This window comes from Prinia subflava, chromosome 7, assembly GCF_021018805.1.
Source record: "Prinia subflava isolate CZ2003 ecotype Zambia chromosome 7, Cam_Psub_1.2, whole genome shotgun sequence".
Taxonomy (NCBI): domain Eukaryota; kingdom Metazoa; phylum Chordata; class Aves; order Passeriformes; family Cisticolidae; genus Prinia; species Prinia subflava.
Genome location: NC_086253.1, coordinates 18,223,661 through 18,245,375, shown reverse-complemented (window position 1 = coordinate 18,245,375; position 21,715 = coordinate 18,223,661). Strand labels below are relative to the sequence as shown.

Here is a 21,715-nt window from a genome sequence, read left to right as displayed (position 1 = left end):
ATACTTGGAATAAGGAAAACACCTGCACACAGTTCACAGAATTGACTATTAAAGTAAAATGATACATAAAAAATCAGTCTGGAGCATGATTCTACACAAAGCATCCCACAGTCACAGCTTTCATTGACAGTGACTTTGCTCAGCTTATGATTATTAGAACTCTTCTTGTCCACCTAACACACCAAATTTTCCTCAGAATCTCACCTTGCACATTTCATTTGAATACACACTTCACAAGCAAACTTGACTTCTATTTCCCAAGAAAGTGATTATATATCCCCTACTAAACCATAATTCAAGTATCACCAAGTCCTTAAAATAAAGCAGTTACCCTTTAAAAAATTAAATTTCTAAATATGGCAAGAACAGAACTATTGAGTACCAAACCAGTGCTTTTTAGAGTCACTACTGGCCCATAACTGCAAATAAGATTTAGTCTGAAGAAAATTTTTTAGAAGCATGAGGGAAAAACTACGAAGTGTTCTGATTATTATCTCTGTTGCCTGATCACTTGAAAAAAAGTCACGAATCAGATACAGAAGGAGACTTTTTCAACCTCTTTACTACCAATACAGGAACTCAGCACTTCAGTATAGTACCTAAGGATTTGTTCAACCTTTATTTCAGCGACCGAATGTCTGCAGTGTTCAAAGAACAGTTTCTCCTCTGTAAATATAACTTCCACCTTTAACTGGAAGGTAACTTTTAAAAAAGTGAATAAAAAGGACAAAAAGCTAAGGTTCATGGTTTTCTTTGAACCACCCCCATTCACTGTAATACCAAAAATATATAACAGGAAGAGAAATTGTGATTGATTTTATAAGGAAGTGGTAAAGAACCATATTCTATTTGCAAAGGCGAAAGACTCTCAAAAAGCCAGAGTAACCTCACTAACCATAAAGTGGAATATGTATTTCTTTGGAACTGACCTCTTTCAGAGATAACAGGTTCTTGATGGGGACATTCATCAGTCAGCTTCAAAATCTCTAACCACCGCTCTAATAAAGTAATAGGATAATCACTCTTGCCTATCCTTTTCCTTACCTTACACCCTCATAAACAATGGAGCTTTATTGCTGCAGCAACTGCTTCCTATGAGCAGAAAAACAAGGAGAATGGCCTAATCTGTCTCTAAGGGGCTTACTGTCTCTGCTCCAAGCTCCTCAACTCGCTTCCCCTGCACCACCTGCAGTGCTCAGACCTTCAGAAGGAGCTAATTCAGTCCGTCAGTCTGGCACACCACTAATACACAGTGAAGCAGGAGACAGGGGAACCAGTCATGTTGGTTGCAGAAAGCTGTTTGGTCACCTCAGCAAACTCAACCTCAACAGAAGCCAAAAAAGATTACAGGAGCAGCTAAGCCTGCAACTCTCATGGGAAAGAACTATAATGCAAGAAAACACACAGGAATTCAGCATGGACAATGACTTGCAAATCAGAAGTCTTAAACAAAATTAAAAGATCTTACCAAGAGACTAACATCCTAAGTCAAAGTTTAGCTTAGGATACCTGTAAGACTCTCACCCCAAGTGCAGTCAGAACTTAATGAAAAACGACAGCTAAGTAAACTGACATCTCTAAGGTTTAAGCAAACCAACTCTGACAAGTCTTGCTGTGACAGTTTAAGTCACCACTGCCTCAAATGCCTTTCCCACCTCTCTGCCAGGTCAGGGCAAGCAAACCTGCCTGTATCCCAGCTGCTCCAGTTCACAGTTGGACCGTGGCTGCAGAGGCAGCTGAGCTGATTTGTCACTGCCAACCAGGCCTTGCCTGCCAGCTTCCCCCAGCTGCGCTGACCTAACCTCAAACACTAGATTCCAGCATTGTCAGACCGCTGCACAGATAAATTCAATTCAGAAACCCAGGAAAAAAGCTACCTTTTGGGGAGGCCAGGGGGAAAGGGGAAAAGGGACAGGGGACTTATTAATTCAATCACAGTCCCAGTGAATGCCAGCACCACCTCAGTGCAACCAACAGGCACACTCAGGAGAATGTGACCACCTACTTCTGTAGCAGGGCACTGTTAGAAACGCGGTGCACCCTACTTTCAATTTTGACCCACTTAATATTATTGTAAAAAACATAAATAATGATAATAATAATAACAATAATAGCAAAAAGCTAACAAAAACCAGTTCATACACTTCCTTAACTGCTCTTCTTTTAGGAACTGTAAGCTCTGACAGCGGTGCCTAGCCCTCCAAAGCAAGTTGAAGAGCCATTTTCAAATCTCTTTACAGCATTTTCACACTTCTAAAAAACACTTCTAAGAAATGTGGACAATTCCCTACCATCTTCCTCCTCCAGCAATCCAGTCACTTTCAGTCAATTTTTTTATACAATTTTTTTTTCTTTTTTTCTAACACAGTATTATGACAGCATGTACTCTCTCATTCCCTTTCTTCCTCCAACTTCTATACTGTGAGCCTTCAAAATGCAATATGGAAGCAGTTCCTTAAATTCAGTAAACTCCTAGAGTTCTATAAGCTTATCTCTCTGAACTATGTCGCACCCACTGATCTTAACTTGCAAAACAATTCAAAAATTGTATCAGTATGCAAGAGGAGAATAGGTTATCAGCACCTAAGCAGGTTGCCATGCAAACAGTAATTTGCAAATTGGTAAATAAAACTTATCTCCTCAGTCGATTAAAACGATGACACAAAACCTGTGCATATGTATACCTTTTAACAAAGCTGTATTTGGCACCAACCTGTGTTACAAAATTATAGGGTTTCCTAGATATCAGATGTTTTCTTGCATCACCCAGGAATTACGTGGTTACACTAACATTAACTGGGCGCAGTTGCAAAATGAGCTGTCAGTATCCTAGAATTAATCAATCTCAAGTGCATTGTTTCATAATTAAGCTTATGAATACATGATCCATGAATATAAAAACAGCAGCAATAAACACATCCCAGAAAAGAATGAGAATTAGAAGGCTCTTTTTCAACTTCCTAGGACAACTGAATCAGTTGGAGACCATTCTCCACTGTTAGGCTTTTTCCCTCTGATTGTGCTGAAGATCTCTAACTGGGAAGCATTTAATAAAAGCAAATTATTCTTAAACCTTTAAAGTCACATAACTTGCAGAGACAGCAAAATTAGGTAACATTTCATCTACATTTCACAATGCTGTGTTTTAAGAAAAAACAGTTGTTTCAAAAGATTTGAAAGGTTTGGACTTTTTGTCACTGTTGTTGAATTAATTTACAGTTAAATTCTAAGTTTCTAAGATACTAAATTATACTGCAGCTACAGTCCCTGCAATAATTCATAGAGCATTCCAACATAGGAAACACAGAAATTCATATTCACTTTTAAAAAATACTTGGCTTGAAGGAGAAAGATGAAAATAGGATAAGTACAACAAAAACTATACTTCTGTTTAAATTTTATATGCTAGAAGCTCCTTCTAGTTATTGCTCGTTATAATTGTAAAATATTTAAAAACAAATTGCTAGAGAAATATAATCTCCACAATGCCTACCATCAAGTATGATAATACTTTTGACAACTGTTATGGTAACTGGGTCAATGATCCCTGTACAAGATAGTTAAACAGACACCGCAATAATAAACTTTTACTCCTCCTTATCACGGTATATTTACAATAACCATATGAAAAGATTAGATTACATAGCTAGAATGTCAGCAAGCTAACACCTTATCATCCTTTTTTCTGGTATTATAGTATTACAGTTTCTTATGTAGTCACACATGCTCCTATTGTGCCCTACCAGCTTTTATGTGGCATTTTTCATAAGAAAAAAAATCTGAAGGGCAGAAATGCAAAGCAGTTATTATTGACCATTTTTTAAAATGGAAATTGTGTGAATCATATATAATTCAAGGAGGCTTGCTTTTCAGGTTTGTCAAGTTTAAACTCCACACAGATGCAAATTACTGGTAAAACTTCTCCCTGCATCTTAATGAGGAACACTATAAACCATGAAGCCAAGTTGAACACAAGAATGTTTTTTTGTAACAAACTTTACTTAATGTAGGTATTTTAAGTATTTACGGAACCAATATTTTTTTTAAAAAAATTACCCAACAGCACTTAACTTCTGCACGATCTTGAACCTGTGACTGGTACAACATGAGTTCCCCAGAATAATGCCTGGCTGGCACAATTTTTTTGCAAGGATTTTACAGCATGAAAAGCGTGCCTAAGCAGTGTTGCAAAGGCTCCCAACTGCTGAGCTCTGAACCCAACCTCTTTTCAAAACATTCTCTCATCCTTCCAAGTATATTAAGGCCAGAAGGAAATGTAAATTGTCAAGTGTCTTGAAGCACTAAACAACCAAATTTGTCATTTCAGTTAGCAGCTACCAACCTTGTCAAGTGTACCTTGATCAGCTAAAAATTATTACTAACACAGGACTACCAAGTATGTTTTATGTGGAACATGCCAGTCTATAGAGAGATCTCCTTCCTGAAATTTCTGCCCACTGCTGCCTCAAACAGGGCAGACTGAACTTGCCAAAACAGAAGAAAAAAATGACAAATGCAATCACTAAAGTTCAACAATTGGATAACCTGAACTATGGAATGAAAATATGCAGATTGCCATGCAGCCAAGATAAATGGAGAAAAAAGTCTCATTGGAAAGAAAAATCAAGGGATAACCTATATTAGAAGCTGCCACTTAGAATTCACCATTTTAGAAAAACGGCATCTTTTCTTCAAGGCATTAATGTATTCTGGAAAATACAGCATACCCTGTCCACAGGACAAGCTTAGCACTGCATTAGTACAATTACTAAATTGATTAGCCATCCTCGCAATAACTTAGGAACCCATAAATCAGTTTTAACTAAGTTTAAAAAGAAGAAAGGAGCTGTTAAAGAAAATTAAGTTGCTCTGTGTTTTATGAAAACTGGAAGCTGCATAGCCATTTCCAATGTCATTGAAGAAGACAAAGCAGAATTTGGAAATCACTGTTTCACAGCTGATCACTTTGCATATGCTATTTGGCTAGGCAGTAAACTTATGCCTTAGATCTATCACCACTACACTTTGCCCATTAGGGATGGAGGAGTTCATGGAGTCCCATACACTTTGCTCACCATACAAGGCACAAGTGTACACAATACACAAGTTCTTTAGTCCTACCATTAATAGAACAGCTTAAGAGGCTAAAAACCCACAAACCTGTTACATGACAGGAGAACATACACAAAATGCAGTCTAAACAAATGAAGGAAATTCAGAATACAAGTTTTAAACTGCATAAATTATCTTATATGGTTGTGGGAAAGATTAAATGCTGCAAAGACAGCATTCATATTGAATACAGTATGTTATCTACATACTGCTCACCTAGGTATAGGAAATAGAGAAACCATTTGGTCTCTAGTCAGATTGTAAACAGAGGGTCTCCAGAATGTCTAGTGACAGTAACAAATTATGAAATGCAATTTAACTGGTGAGTTACACACAATTTTAGGGCCTCTGCCTTAAGTGGACTTTTAAACAAAAAAAGCCCACGAGTTGCATACTGAATTTATTTGTAACTATAAACCTCTTGGAACAGGTAATAAACTTATGTTATATTTACTAGCCTGAAAAAAGCCTAGTAAAACATTCTGGCAAGTGAAAGATAAACACCAGGAAAGTGTAGCACTGTGTAAATTTTCTTTATTTCCCTAGTGGTTCACAGGTTGTTGTAATAATTTGGTGTGCCAAGTTAGCTGCCATATTTGCTATGACAGTGTCTAGCTTTTTAGATAGACGGCATTGCTAAGGGGCAGGGGAAGGACTGCTGGACTACCTGTATGACAAGAAAGGTAGTGGGAGAAGTGAAACATGAGCGACAGGTTTGGAAGCCTGAGGTATTTTTCACTTCTGTTTTTTATTTTTCCATACACACAGGAAACTCACTTGAGGGGGGAAAGAACAACTTCCCCACAGCTAAATAAAAGAACAAAACAGAGAAGCCACTCAATGTTTCCGCAACCCAATAAATAAAAACATAAAGAATCAGATAAAAACTTTAACACTGAGATAACAAAATCTACTTCTCCCACCTCCAAAATTTCTTCACTGTCTTTGCAGCAGTAGAAAATTCAAGAGAGAATTGCCTCCACACACATATACATACACCATTATCTACCTTCAGAGCCCCAGCCCAGCATCCATCCACTCCTCTCCATTCCCTTTTGCTATTACAAAGTGAGGCAAAGATGAGGAAGAAGGACAGAGCTAAGACAATCCACTGAGGTGTGCAGGGCCTTCGGCTCCCACTGCTAGTGTATGCACAGGTTATTCTAATCCATCTCTCCATTTCCAGCAACAGCATCAATGGACACCTGAAGAAGAGCAAGAACCATAAAAGCCTAAATGGCACCTCCCCTGAACAGTCTCCTACCTGTGACTATTTTCAGTTCAGTGCAAGGAAATCCCAAGGCAACTTCACATCATTAATATGATCAGCCTCCAAGAGTTATTCCACCCCAGAATTAAAATTTATTGTTAATAGATCAGTAAATACTGGAGTGACACTGGAAAAGCCTGCAAAATCACCCAGCTCACCGTGGACCAAAGTGCTGGGATAGAATGCCACTGCTGCCTGAAGGTACACAAGTTGTCAAGTGTGGCATGATAATACAAATGCTCATTAATATAATTAACCACAAACTCTAAAGAAAAGAATAATAAAACTCTACTGGTAATTTTTTGGGGGCAGGGGAGGCTGGCAAAGGAGTGATCCTGTGGAGTTTTCTGGATCAAGTTAGTTTTTTAGGTTTTTTTAAAAAAGAAAAGGATTTACCAGTTTTCCCCAAGAGACTGGCAACTACAAAGCACAATGCCCTTTAGGAAATAAATCTTCATTAACTACACAAACAATGCCATGAAAGGCACCCAACAGCTTTTCAACTATGATCCTTTCACATGTTATAAGATTTGGTTGGCCATGTCAGCACACCTTTGGACAAACCTGAAGTATACTCAGCATTCAGCACACCGTTCTTCCCAAAACACAAGGAGAATAGAGAGCCCCAGTTATCCCGGCTGGTTTTATAATGAAAACCAGAGTCCACCCTCTAAAGTATATTAGAGCCCTGTTAAAAGAGCTCCCAGGACCAGCATGCCATCCAACAGCTTGCAAGCAGCTTGAGTGACAGGTGAACACAGGTTACTTACAGGAAGGACACTGTGCCAAGACCTAGGGCACTTTGAACTTAGAGTCCTCAAGATGTTTCTAACAGCTACAATTAACTACAACACTGCAGAAAAGAGACAGAATAAGCAATCAAAAGGACTGAGACAGAAAGTCAAAAGCAAGTGGACAATGCAATAAACAGCCTCAGACAGAAAAATGTAGTGGATTCCATTACAGATTATTTGGCAAAGGAGAAGCTGATAAATGCTGATAAATGACTCAACTCTTAGGAAAACTGCATGAAGCTACTTTTGGCTTCCAAGAAAGAAATTAAAAAAGCAGCTGAAAAAGGGAAGATGCCACAGACTGAAAGAGCAATGGTGATCTGGAACAATGTTCAAGCATTTGCTTCCTGTTTCTCAAACTATGGACCAATGTTGCAAGACTGATAGTTGGAAGATTCTTTTCACCAAAGGAAAAAAACCTTAAACCAAAAGAGCAAGATTGCACACATGAGCCTTGCTGGCTGGAACAATTATTCAACTGATACCCAAAGGATACGCCTGTTTGACTATCTAAATTTTGCTCCAAAATGAAGTGGGAAAAATGCTTTAGATGAAGGCCTACATGAGCTGTTTAATCAGCAAAAATAAACTGAGGCTCACTGTTGGAAGAAAAAGTGCACCATTGTTACCCATCTACTTCCAGAATACCTGTATCGTAAGCTTTCAAATACTTTTTAAGCAAGAACAGACAAGATCAGGACACGTATCGCTAATAAAAATGCCTTCTATAATGAGAACAAAAAGTGTAAGACAACTATCTTGATCAAACAGGTAATTTTTAACCCATATTAAGACACTCTGGTACGATACCATTTCTCTAGGGTTCTGAAAAGGTATTAAGAAAAGCAAATCAAATGCCTGCATTCAAGCACTGAACCAGGCAAAAAGAAAAGTTACAATTTTATGCAGAATGTCACACACACTCAATCCACCTTATGATAGAAGAAACTGTCTGCACAGTAAACACAAATCCAAGTCATATATTAAAGCTGTATAAGACTTTTAAGTGTATCTATATACACAGACACACACCCACCACTTTTTGGGCAATGCTTATTTACAGAATTTAACCTGGTCTCAGCTTTACTTTGTTTGCTTTCATCACTTCAAAAATAATCCTTTCTCCTTGTTCTGTTGCTTTAGAAATACACCATGTTAGTAAGAACAAAGTGTCCTGCTTCTTCACAGCCTTCAATACACACCTTACAAAGCCACTAGCAACAGACTGCAGTCCGTATTCATTCAAAGTTCTATTTTATCCATTGTCTTTGGAGTAGCCAGAAGATGAAAAATAGTAGAAGCTTCCCATACATGAAGAGGATTGAAACATTTCAAAAGAAGAAGGGTGGTAAAAGCTAAAACCAAAACTCCAAAATCAAGTGATCCTTCACTATGTCTTCATCTCCCTCCCAAAATAAATTTCCTGCCTTCACAATAGTAACACTGGATCTTTCTCTGGCTTTACCAATATAACTGAAGTTTTACGTTTCTCTGTATCAATGTTTTGTCTTTTGTTACATGAGATATCTCAGGTTCTTGCATTCTTTAGATTTTACTGTCTCTCCAATCCTCATCAGTTCTTAAGGGGGGAAGTAAGTTGCATACAACTGCTTATTACACACCCCCTCTCATGATCGAAGACACTGCCAAGTTTCAAGTTCCCAAAAGTAAGGAATAGGGTTTGGAGTTGATTTAAAACACACGGTTCTTAGACTATCACTAGCTGAGTAGCAACAGAGACTCCCCTGCTCTGTAGATAATGGGCGTGGTGATGCTCTAAGTACCACACAAGCCTTAGGGCTAGTAACAGCAAAACTTAGGGGAAAAAAGGAACGAGTAACTGTTGAGAAGTATTCTGAAAGTACTGTTCCAGACATACATAATTGAACATGGATTGACCAGGAACAAAGGAAATGGGGCCTACACAGAAACTTCACAGAAAAAAAACCAGGAAAGTTTTCTGGTGTGCTCCTCTATTAAAATAATTAAAGAGAGGGAAATAAATAAAGAGATCCAGAAGCAAAACTAATTGAGAGCTGCTCACAAAATTCAGGACACAATCGAAAATGAGTAAGCAAAATACAATACCCTATGTTATTTCAGTATGCTTTATATGTAACAAGAGAAAGCAGAACTGACCAGATATAAACTGGAATCAGGGACAAGGAATGTCAAACAGTGGCTATACATGTTTTTCAACTAATGTCAAAACAGAGAAAATATTAGTAGTGCAGTTTGTACAACAGCAGAACAGAATTTTTTGTCTTAAAAAATCTAATATTACCGAAAAAACTCTTCTAAGATCAGGGCCATTAGGTAGGAGAATACAGAACACAACAAAGAAAGTATCAGAAGTGCCACCAGTAAAATCTGCTGAGTACTTTCAACAATAATATCCACGATTCGAACCCTAAGGACTCAGGAAAACTTTCAGTAAGTGAAGAAGCCTTTTATTGCTATAGATGTAATATTCATCACTGCCTGATACCTTCTGGCAAACATAGGTCTGTTGCTTTTGGGTTTTTTTTAGAGAACTAGTCAAACTGAAAATGATAAACTTTTAAATTTAACCTGATGCAATACTATTTTTGTGACTGTGAAAAGTGACAAGTCTAACCAGTCTACTGCTAACTCTAAGTGCCATCCAGCAATATGGTGAGACATTAAGGCACTAAGGTCAGTTCCTTTTTTCTGATTATTTACTAAGTTTTTAACAATCAAAAAAAGGTTAAGATTTTTCCAGAAAAACCACAGAACCCAGAAACACTGGAAAAACAAGGAATATGCCCAGAGCTTTTCTTCTTCTTCTATATTTTATTTCCAGATGGAAATTCAGGTTACTTTCAAGGAATGCTCACGTAAGGACTGGCTTCAAACTCTTTCTACAGAGATACCTTCAGCACATCTTCTGAGGTCACCTTTTGTTTACTGCAGTCTCTAAAGCCACACACAGATGCAGCCAGTCAAAAAGAATGACCACCACTCTTACAGCACAAGGAATCCAGTAACAAGAGTTGCCCTGTACTTTCTAGCAGTCTTTAACAATCACAAATGACTGTAAAGGCCAGGTCTACTTTTCTTTTGCTACCATCTGAAGTGTGATTTATCACTTCAACAAGCTGATTGAGAGTAAAACTCAGTAAAACCCCTTTTAAACATCATTTCATAATGACTCCTTTGTTTTGCCTGCTAACTGTTGTGAAATACAGGTATTTTGTCCCTTGGGAAAAAAAAAAAAAAAAAAAAAAGGCAGAAAATTCTGATGTTTGTTTTGGCAGAGTTCTCACATTTGTTTTAACACAGTTCTTGGTATTTTGAGAGTGCTGCTATCTAAACGTAAGCACTGCGAACACTAATCTTATTTACTGTATTATCTAACCTGAACATGAGCCTAGCCGACATCTATATATTAATTAAAATAGATTATCAGAATAGGTTTTCATGCCTTTCTTGCTTCAGGTGACTCTGAGCAAAAAGTTTGCTTTAGCTCTAGAGAACTGCCTGTTTTTTTCTCTCTACTTAACACATTCTTCTCTCACTCTTACAGACAAACTAAGAGACACGTTAGCTCCATAGTCAACAGCAAAACAAGTAACAGAGGAGGGCACTCTTGTAAATTTAGTACTTACACAAAGCTCCCTTGAACTTTTATATTGTGATCAGAATTCCATCTCAGTATCATCTGTGCTGACTAAAAGTTTGTCACAATACATCTAGCATGCTACAAGCCTCTTTCGAAGAGGAAGCCTAATCCCGAATACTTACTTTGATTAACTGCTCTCCGTGACTTATTAGTAAGAAATTTGTAATGCACACATACGGAAAACAAGCCAAAAGTAACATCAACCATGCAATAGTAAATGAAAAAAAAAAAACCTGAAATGCAAAAGGAAAATTAAAAAAAAAAACCAAAAACCTCACACACAAACAAAGAAACAAACCCCAATCAACATCCAAACCAACCCCCAACAAACTACACCAAACCAACAACACCCCAGGACTCAATGTTGACAAAGAAGTACTGAATAGCAGGAAAAAGGAATTTGGCCAGAAAAATACTTGGACAAAAAGACATGTCCAAAATAGTTTTGATATATCCCCATAACTTCTGGAAGATATTACATTATTGAGGATTTTACAAGTTGTCACTGTGTATCTACTACAAAACTAAGCATGAAAAGAAACACACACACGCAGAATAACAGCAGTTTCACCAAAGCCTTTTCTTTTCTGAATTCTGACACTCACCACTGAAAGCAGAGCTGGGTGGTAGATTTCGAAAGTAGTGAAATATTTTCAATTTTGAAAATAAGTACCTATACAGAATAATTTCTCCCATAGTATAAAGACATGGCAACAGCACACTGCAGCACCACTTCATTTTATTACACAGCACATTTATCTACTGGTCATGCCCCAACCATCGCATCTGTCAATTCTGTAAGGGCAGCATCTCTCTGGTGTCCACTCCAATACTGCTCACTACAACTAGAGCACATTAATGATGAATACAGTCACTCAAGTCTTCTTCACCATACCTTTCTGTTATGCAGATGAAAAACCTAAGGAAGTCTGACTCCTGACCAGCTTTCACGGCCGCAGTTGGGAGAGACAACATGATGTCACCTGTCAAAACTCAGCCAACAACCCGTAACTACACCAAATACAAGAACAGAGGCAGGAGACAGTCAGTGTATCTCCACCTCTCCACAGACTCTGGTTGACCTTGGCAAGTCACTGGGGTTTTGTGCTTGTTTTTTCACGTTCAGGACATGAAGAGCTTTTACGAAGACGGCTGGAACAACAATAACTGAGTAAGACTAATTATTATTTATTCTGCCTGGCCTTAGAACTCTTCCACAATGGCATAAACTCAATGTGTGTACAAGCACCCCCAAGACTCTAGACCCTAATTTTGAAGCTCCCTTTATGTAAGAAAACAACTGAAAGCAGTAAGAACCCCTTACCAAGACAACCTCCCCTGTAATCAATAACTGATAAAAGCTTAGTTTCACAAATTCTTCTGCTAAGCAAACAACATTAACCTTATTTTCTACACAGGCAGCTCCTAATCCACAGCTTGCAACTTGCAAACACTGCCTGCAATATCCTTTGCCACTGCTCCCAGACAAAATTAAATTACAGAGTAAAAGTAAGAGCTGCCAGGAAAAGGAAAGCAGGATATTTTCTGAAGAGTATCTTTTATTTCATGCAATTTCTCTGGTTCGGCAAAAATTAGGGACCAGTATTTTGCACAACTGAATTCCCTCGTTTAGGCCTGGAAAATTCTGAATTTCACTGCAGCCTGATCAAGTTTCATTTCAGTACCAACTTTTCCTGGTAATCTCCCAAAACACCACACACTAAAAATATGCCACAAGTATGGCTTTGAAAAAAAAAAAGTGTAGATGAAATGTCCTACAGGCCAAGCAATGTTACCAAGAATAAAAGTAGAAAGACATTTTTTTCTGGCACATTCATAAAAATGTCTCTATTTTTGTCTGTACTCCTAAAGGAAAAAATTTTGGTATTCATTCCTCTACTCAAATAACTGTAAGAAATTAAAATAATAACCAAAACACTAACTAGGATCCATTGTAGTATATATCCTTTAATCTAACCTACAAGAAGTAGAAAAATTAAATGAATAATCAGACGTGATCTCACACAAAGCAGTTAAAAATTATTAGTTGCCAATACAGCTTGTTGCCTATTCGAGAAAGCGTCTGGATTTTCAGAGCACTGATGAAATACCACTGCATACAAGCTAGTTAAGCAGTATAACAAGATGAAGATAAACTCTTGCTCCTGAATAAGAAGCAAATGAAGAAAAGTTATACCATAACCACAACCTCTGTAAAGTCTTCATGTTTTCCAAGTGAAGCATGTAAACAACTTTAGAATCATACAATCATAGACTCATAGAACATCCTGCGTTGGGAGGGATCCACCAGGATCATCAAGCCCAATTCCTGGCCCTGTGCAGGACGCCCCAGATTCACATCGTGTGCCTTGAAAGCATTGCCCACATGGTTCTTGAACTCTGTCCGGCTTGGTGCTGTGACCGCTTCCCAGGGGAACCTTTTCATAATATCCAACCTAAACCCCTCCTGACACAAATTCAGGCCATTCCCTTGCATCCTGTCCCTGGTCACCAGAGATCAGTGCCTGTTCCTCTGCTTCTCCCTGTGAGAAAGCTCTAGGCTATAAGGTCTCCTCTTGGTCTCCTCCAGACCGAATAAAACAGCTGATCTCAATCTTTCCTCATATGACTTCCTCTCTAGATTCTTCACTATTTTCATGGTGCTCCTTTGGATGCTCTCTAAGAGCTTTACATCTTTCTTACACTGTGGTTCCCCAAACTGCCCCCAGCGCTCGAGGTGAGGCTGTCCCAGCTCAGAGCAGAGCAGGACAATCCCCTCCCTGGCCTGGCTGGTGATGCTGTGCCTGATGCACCCCAGGACACGCCTGGCCCCTGTGGCTGCCAGGGCACTGCTGGCTCATATCCAACCTTCCATTAACCAGGACCCCCAGGTCCCCCTCTGCAGCCCCCCACTCCCCAGCCTACGCACATCCCTGGCACTCGCTCTTGTTAAATTTCACAGCTGGTGGCTGCCCAGACCTCTAACTAGCCCAGATCACTCTGCAGGGCCTCCCTTAGTTTAAATAACTACAGAAATACGTATTTATTTCAATTTAACATGAATGTTTCAAGACTTATCTACATAAAAAGACAAGTTCAAAAAAGAGCCTCACAAGCTTCCTGAAGACACGTGCTGTTGACTGAAGTGTTCAGGCTGCTTTAGAAAGAACAAATCATGTCCCAGCAGCATGTCATTCATTAAACAATCCTATTATTCAAATGGTAAAACATGATACTTATATCTCATAGTAGAATCTTATAGATCATTCAACTTTTAAAAAATAAAAATACTAAAAAAAGTGTTTACCTTCATCTGTCTTTATATATAATTTTAATACATATATAATATTAGAATATATCATATATAATAGTAGTCTCTGTCTGGTGTAAGGATCCAAATCTGCAAGCTTCATCAAGAGACTTCTCACACTGTACATGCTGAAACCCTTCCATTCTCTTCTTTCTTCATAAAAAATTTACCACCACAAATATGGAGTTTATGCATTTACAAGCATAAAAGCAAGAAGATACATGGCCATATGTCACTATCTGGATACCTAAAATGCAGTTGAAGAGAATGAAGTATTTTTCAGGAAATGAAATTATTTTAAACAGTATAAACAGGTTCTGAAAATCGACTGATGTGATGTGAAAAAGCCAAGGTGACAAAAGAGTTTCTTCACGTTGTAAAGGTTACTTAACTTTTTTTTGTAAAAAGTAGCAACCACAAAATACATACACAAATTAGGAGTAAAGAACACCACATAAGTAGAACCCCAGGAAATGAGAAGTTTAGCCCTTACTTTTCCAAGACTCAGTACGAATATAGGGATATGGAAACTGCTTCTATTAATAATTTCCTCTTCAATAAGTATATTAGCTGTTTCCTTTTCTGAAATTTTACATTACAAAATATAACCATAATTCTATATTATTTCCTTACCTTATTATCATTTAATTATTAATTAATGCAATTACATTCAAGGTAAGGATGAAGTGTGTAACATTACAATGCTATAAGCACTTCCACATAAAAATAATGGAAGTTCACTGAGATCAAGAAAATAATTTATAATTATAAAACTGCCTTGAAATACTATAGACTTAAAAGGCATATCCACTTTTGTCAACAGAACAAAGATTTCATCCGACAATACAGCTAGTGACAGTCACCTTTTTTTCTTTCCCACCTAAATACAAAAGAAGAAAATAAGTAATTCTAGAAACATCAGCATACACAATTGCTCATTTTTTAGAAACATTGAAATAAGAAATATTTAAAAAAAAAACCCAAAACCACTTAAAATACACCTTCCCTGTGAAATGCTCTGGGAAGGCAATATTTCAGCACATTAGTGCCATATAGTTCAGTTAACAATGTGCTTGCAATTAACATCCAAAGAATTTAGAATTGCAAATATTAGGAACACAGAAAATTATGTCCTGAAACTTCAGAATTCTGCCAACATGATCTGCTCTCCAAATTAAATTGTCAAACTAATACTGTGCATAAACCACATTCTTCATCCCAAGAGAAATTCTAACAAATTAACAAATAAGACAGAGTACCTGTTCGTATTAAATATGTATTTTACAAATTCAAATAACAACCTATCTCTTCAAGTTTATCTAAAACCAAACATAGCACAGAGCAAGTATGCATTGCACCTTAACTGTAATCTTCACCAACAATGAATTAGTAACTATCAAGCCTTTCTTTAAAATCTTTACTTGTAAAGGAACCACAAGTCTTTTAGGAAGACTTTATACACACCTACAGGATACTTCTTTTCACAGGATTTTTAAACATAGAAATTGGAGTTCAAAATAGTGAAAAACAGTCCTAAAATAAATTATTACTGCAAAATAGAAACTAACAAGTCAGAGGAAAGAAACTCACTCTCATTCACAAACCCATGATCATTATGCAATTCACAGTACAGAACAATACTTAAAAGAGAACTATTTTTGCAAGGAGATATCAGCAAAGGATATTGCCTTTTAATTGGCTGTAACAAGCACACACATACTATGCCAAATACAATAGTTACAGATTATTTCTGGAGAAATCAAGCTATAAAAAGATTATTTTCAAACTTTCTTTGTGCTCTGTATCAACCAGAATAACTCAAACAACAAAGAGCTGCTTAATACAATGAATAAACAGCAAAAGCAAATAAAATCCAAACTAAGAACTTAACTCTATAAAATTGCTTCTACTGAAAGTACAAAAGGTTAAAAGACTATTTGCCAGCATTTCAGAAGACTCCTTCAATAATATAGTGCTCACAAGAATTTCCCAACAGTCTGACTTAAAACAGCTCACACTCCTTGATAACTATTTAAAAGTTAGTCACACAAAACCATCTACTCATTTGATTGTAAACGAGTTTTCCCCAATCTTTAACACTCATCAGGTGCATATACACAATACAAGAGGTGTAGTTATGCTATTACTCAAATCTTAATAAGCACTGTTTAAACCTTCAGTGACAGTAAAAACTGTAGCCTGAAGAACCTATCCATGAAATTCTAGTCTTATAGTCTACATCATCCTGTTTCCACTTCTGAAGCCTCACTGAAACCATTCTAACATCTCTTGCAGCCTAACTCTATGATGAAGCTCAGGATCAATATGTAATTGTTATCTTCCTAGACCTGTCAATCACCCAAGACTACCACCAATGTTCCTTTTCCAGAAGTAACTCTCCCTTGTTCCCTTGGCGTTGTTTCTCTCATGACTCATCCCTTACCACTCTGTTCTTTAAGAGTATCCTTCTGAAGGAGCCTCCTCATTCACCTATATTATTTTATGAATCACTTCATAGGCTTTTGTCTTGCATCCCTTTCCATTTGTCCTCATTCTGTCTAGGGCCAAAATTCAAATTCAACTATGAACTCCCCACCATCAATCAGAAATATTCTTTCCATTCCTAGCTCTTGTGCTTGTCCCCAGTCAGCACCCCAGCTTGAGTGTCTCTTTCCCCACACTGATACCTCACTATCAGCTCAGCCTCAGCAGAGACAACACACAGGTCTAATTCATTCCACCATTGCTTCAGTCTCCTTTCCACTACTGCAAGTCTGAACTTAACCAAGCCCTCAAATCTAGGTTCTCGATAGGTCCTAGAAATAACCTGCTGTTGAGATCCTAGCAACAACCACCACATCACTAAGATATCCCTCTAGCAGCTGTAGTTTTATCACTTGACCACAGAAGTTCACACCTAAAATATGAAGCAATCTTCTTCATCCTTCAAGATCCAGAATTGATCCTTATGAACATTCCTCTCTCAATAGCTTTTTTTAGCCTATGGCCAGATCACAAAAGTCCTTCCCCATCTCACTTCTTGAGCAGCATCCACTTCACTCTCTACTTCAAGACCCTCACTGGACAAGGCCCTCTTTCTAAAATTACTAATCAGGATGTAGATGACGCTAAAGTTCTGATAAACTGTGATATTCTCACCCTGAACTTCTTTTCCCTTGCCCTTGTGGCTGGGAGAGTTCCCTGAAGCAGCACCCTCCTTCAAAAACCTCCTACATGTTTTTTTCCTATTTCTCATTAAAACCAAAGAAACAAAATGCTCAGATGGCTGTCACATCTACACTACTACACTAAAATTCACGTCTCACTGATGCCAAACATTCTCCTGTGCCACCACAGATCCCTTACACTTCAATCATTAAACATTCTGGGTCAGGAAACCCCTCATAACCACTGAACTCCAGGATGACTAATTCAGACATGGAACTTGAATGGCCTGTTACTTAGAAATGTGACTAAATCTATTTTCTACTGTACAGTGCCTATGGAAAACCAGTATCATACCAGCAATAAGCCTACTCAAAGTATTTTTGTCTTTTTCAAGGCTTCTCAACCTGTTTAAAAAATAATCCAAACGCTCTATTGTATACTGCTATTACAGAAGTTTTAACTAGTAATCGAGTACTCAAGACAATGCCTACTATTTCAATCATTTCAATCTGTTATTTCTAAGTTTGCTTCTAGTATTTTAAAGATCAGGTTGTCCTAGGCTACTAAGAAGAAACCATTCCCTACCTTATGTAACCATAAAATTACAAAACTAAGTTCATGACACTAGATTTTCTCTGTCATATGGCTTTATTAGACTTAGCAGAGCAATTTTCAAGCTAATGGATGCCTTCAGATATTTTTGCAGTACCAGCAATTATTTAAAAACAAGTGATTTACACTCAAAATATAATTAAAGAAGCTTTTTCATTAATTTTGTCATCTTAAAATGATATTTCCCTAAACCGTTCACAACCAAAACCAAAAATACTCCACAAAACCCCCAAAATACTATCCTATAATCCCAGCCATAAATTATCCACTTCTTTTAAATGATAGTTATGAACAGTAATTCCTTTGAAGTTACATGTGTCATGTTTCTGTTTACTTTCTCCCTGTATCTGGTTCTGACACTGTGCAGTTTGGCTTGTCACACTGTACATATGAGCAAGTTTAATCAAAACAAGTGTGCCACATGCTGCAAACAACAAAGCAGCAACGCACTCTGACTGCCCCTCAAACTGCTGCACCAAACTCCTACTATTCCATTCCAGCACTGCATAAACCTATGTACTATAACACAAGCTTAGGCATATAGTTTTCACGGGAAAAAAACCAACTTTTTCATTCAGGTAACACTGCCTGGAAAAGAGCCTTAAGCTTAACTCAAAGTTTGAGTGCCCTCGTGATGCCCATTCAGATGTAATGCAGGATTTGCACATTACATTCTTCGGTTATTGCTTTTCACTTTCAAACACCTTTTCCCCCCATCCAAGTAAGTTTTTACAGAACCAGAAAGAAAAGACCAGAAAGAAAACTCCTTATACTATTTTGAAAAAAAAAATCAGCTACTGGAGAATCATCAGTTTTTAATCCTAATACACACAGGCAACTCAGCATCAGAGCCACACTCCAAAAACAGGTAATTTAATTTAAAAAAAAAAAAAAAACAAAAAAACAAACAAAAAAAATCAGGCTCTTTCATGCAATATAACTACAACATTACAACATTACAGAGTCAGCATATTTCATTTTATCTACACTGGAAGTATTTACAATAAGAAAACAGAAGTATTTTTCCAGAGAATTATTTGACTTATAGGTTTATACAACACTATACAAATATTATACAAATACAACAACAAATGTAGCATTAAAATCATGACCTACAGACAATTTTTTCACCCTCGTTAAAATGGTACTTTTTCTACTCTTCTGATCACTGTTTTTAAAATAATCCACAGTTGTTTTGTCAACATTTTAACAAACATCTGAAAAGGATAAAACTAATGTCACAAACATGACAACATTTCTGACAATCCTGTAATAATCAATAAACTAAAAGAAATGGAGCCCAAATATTCAGATGAGTAAACTAACAGAAACGTGGAAAAAATTAATTGCTAACTAGAGCACAGGCTAATAGTTATAGCAAACTGTAAAAGCATTTATTCCCTTCTTTTAAGTCCAACCTCAACAAAATAGTATGCTCCAGGAATCATAACAAACAAGATTAGCTTCCCTAAAGAACATTTAATTGGGAAATTCTGTATCAGCCACAAGATGCCTTCATCAGGTGAGAAATCAAGCAAAAGCTTCGATTTATTTTTTGACAAACAAGAGTGAGGAATTGGAAACACTACTGCAGCCAAACAAAACAACAAAATACCATAATGCTACCTTCTCCACAAGAACAAAAGCACCAACCACCAACTCCACCCCACCCCCAAGCAGGCTGTTGCTCTCTAACCACTGAGCCAATGCTGTAGACAATGTAATCCCACAGGGAAGACAGAAGGTCACGGGCATACTGTGAAATCTTAAAATAAGCTCCACGTTTTAAAGAGACCTAGAAGTACTTCAACGAGACAAAATTTCATTTGAAACAAACAGGTGGAGTATAGAAACAGCCTGTTCTTCTCCTGTCTCTTCTCTCAACACACAGAGGGTGGTCACACGTGCTCAGCATAGTCCGAAATTAAGGATACGGCACTTCAAATAAGCAACAGCAATCAAGATGTGGCGAGGACGGCAGTGTGCAATGTAACACTGCAGGTGTGATTGCATACTGTACACCAGCAGTGGATCTGTTATTATTCACCAGCTGTAGGTGGCTAAGAGGGTGTCACTTATTACAGTGACACATGCTGCAGCCGGCTAGCCATGATTAAGTATTACCCAGTGTGGCTGAAAGGGATGGAGACTACCATTCATTATCATCCAGCGTGGCTTAGTGGTGTAGGGAGGCTGCTACCCTTCCCAGCACCACAGCGTTTGAAGGAAAGCAACTAAAACTCAACAAAGCCCTGGGAATGGTGCGCAGAGAGGAGAGAAAGGGAACCTCTGTGGCCCAGCCTGACGGAACGGGTGTCCTGCTAGCAGGGGCGGAGAGCTCGCCCGCGCTCGGCGCGACTGGGAGCGCTCCGCCGCCAAGTGACAGCGCCGGGCCGGGCCCCGGCCGGCTCCGCCGTGCGAGAGGCGCTGGGGCACCGGGCACCGCGCTCAACTTCCAACCACAGCAGCAGAAGCCTTTGTCCGAGCGCTCCCGGTCCGTGGCCGGGGGAGCCTGGAGGACCCTCGCCTGTGGCGGCACGAGCCGAGGCAACCGCGAAGGGAGAACAGTCCGTGCCAGCCCCAGGTCCCCTCCCAGCTGGGCTCCGCCACTCCCTTGGGAGCCCTCAGAGCGGGACCCGCTCCGAAGCAGCCGAGATGAGCACTGACCCTGCACGGAGTCCCGACCGGCGTGTCCGTGCCGGAGAGAAGGAAAGCAAAGTGAGTGCCCAGACCCGTCGGGACCCCCGTGCCGCCGGGCGGCCGGAGAGCGCGGCCGCTGCCGGGCCGGCACCCGGGGCGCCTCCTCCGTGCGCCCACCGGCGGGACCCCTGATCCGCGAGGTTTGCGCCGCGGGGCCCGCCCGCGGGCCGTCCGGAGGGCAGCCCCCCGTGCCCCCGAGCGGCGGCCGAGGAGCGGGCGGGCGGGCGCGGCGCGGCCTCGCCCAGGCAGCCCCGGGCGGCGGCGGCTCCGACGGGCGCCGCGAACGCCCCGCACTCACCCTGTCACAACAGGCGCCATCTTCCACAAACTCTCGCCAAAACTCCTACTCTCGCGAGAGCGCCCCCCTCCCCGCGGCCCAGAGCGCGCTTGCGCGGGTCCGCGAGACACGCGCGGGGCGGGAGGGGGGGGCGGTGCGCACCGCCCACTCAGCGCCCGGGCTTCTCCCCTCAGACACAACAGCCCGGGCGTGGGAACCGCTCCGCTCTCGCGAGAGCCTGGCGCCAGCCGGCATGCGGAGAGCCGCGCAAGTCTCGCGAGAGCGGAGCGCGCTCAGGGGAAACCGAGGGATTCCCTCTGCCCGCTCGCGCGTCTCGCCCCCGCCGGCGCGAGGAGGGGCGGGCGGGGAGGAACCATTTGGGGCGTGGAGGGAGGGGCGGGGCCGGGCGGCCGCTAGCGCGCGAGATCGGCCCACGGCCGCTACCGCCTCCTCCGCCCACCCCCGCGGGAAGTGCGCGTGGGGCGGCGCGCCTCGTGCTCCCCGCGGGCACGGCACGTGCGCGGCCCGGAGACACCGCGGCTGTGCCAGGGCTGAGGGGCCGTGGGCGCGGAGCTGGGAACCGGGACGGGGCGGAAAGAGCTCTTTGTCCAACGGTGAATAAAAAGAGCAGGAGGCTGGTATTTGGGGGCACAGCCCTTAGGGAGACCTCTTGGGTTCCTTACATGGAATTGTTAACATCATTTTTTTAAGAAGTCGGTTTTACGTTGAAAGCCCGGTTTCATAATTTTGTTTTTATCTGCAGCTGAAGTGCGTAAGATGCGTTTGTTTAGCAAACAGAAACAGTGGAGTCTGGCAGAGCCCCAGGCAG

The 21,715-nt window shown here is 40.0% G+C and overlaps 1 protein-coding gene across 2 annotated transcripts in view; it reads right to left on the bottom strand.

The window, feature by feature from the left end:
• The window catches only part of RBPJ (recombination signal binding protein for immunoglobulin kappa J region), a 54,713-nt gene extending 33,735 nt beyond the window's left edge, over nt 1-20,978 (bottom strand). The window contains exon 1 of one of the 2 annotated variants that reach the window (XM_063401738.1): nt 20,908-20,978. In XM_063401738.1, the coding sequence (XP_063257808.1) occupies nt 20,908-20,927 (20 nt within the window). In that variant the 5' untranslated portion in view covers nt 20,928-20,978. Of the gene's footprint in view, nt 1-20,576; nt 20,879-20,907 lie in introns of those variants that run through there. The other variant, XM_063401739.1, reaches the window with a different exon arrangement.
• Between the last annotated feature and the right edge of the window lie 737 nt (nt 20,979-21,715).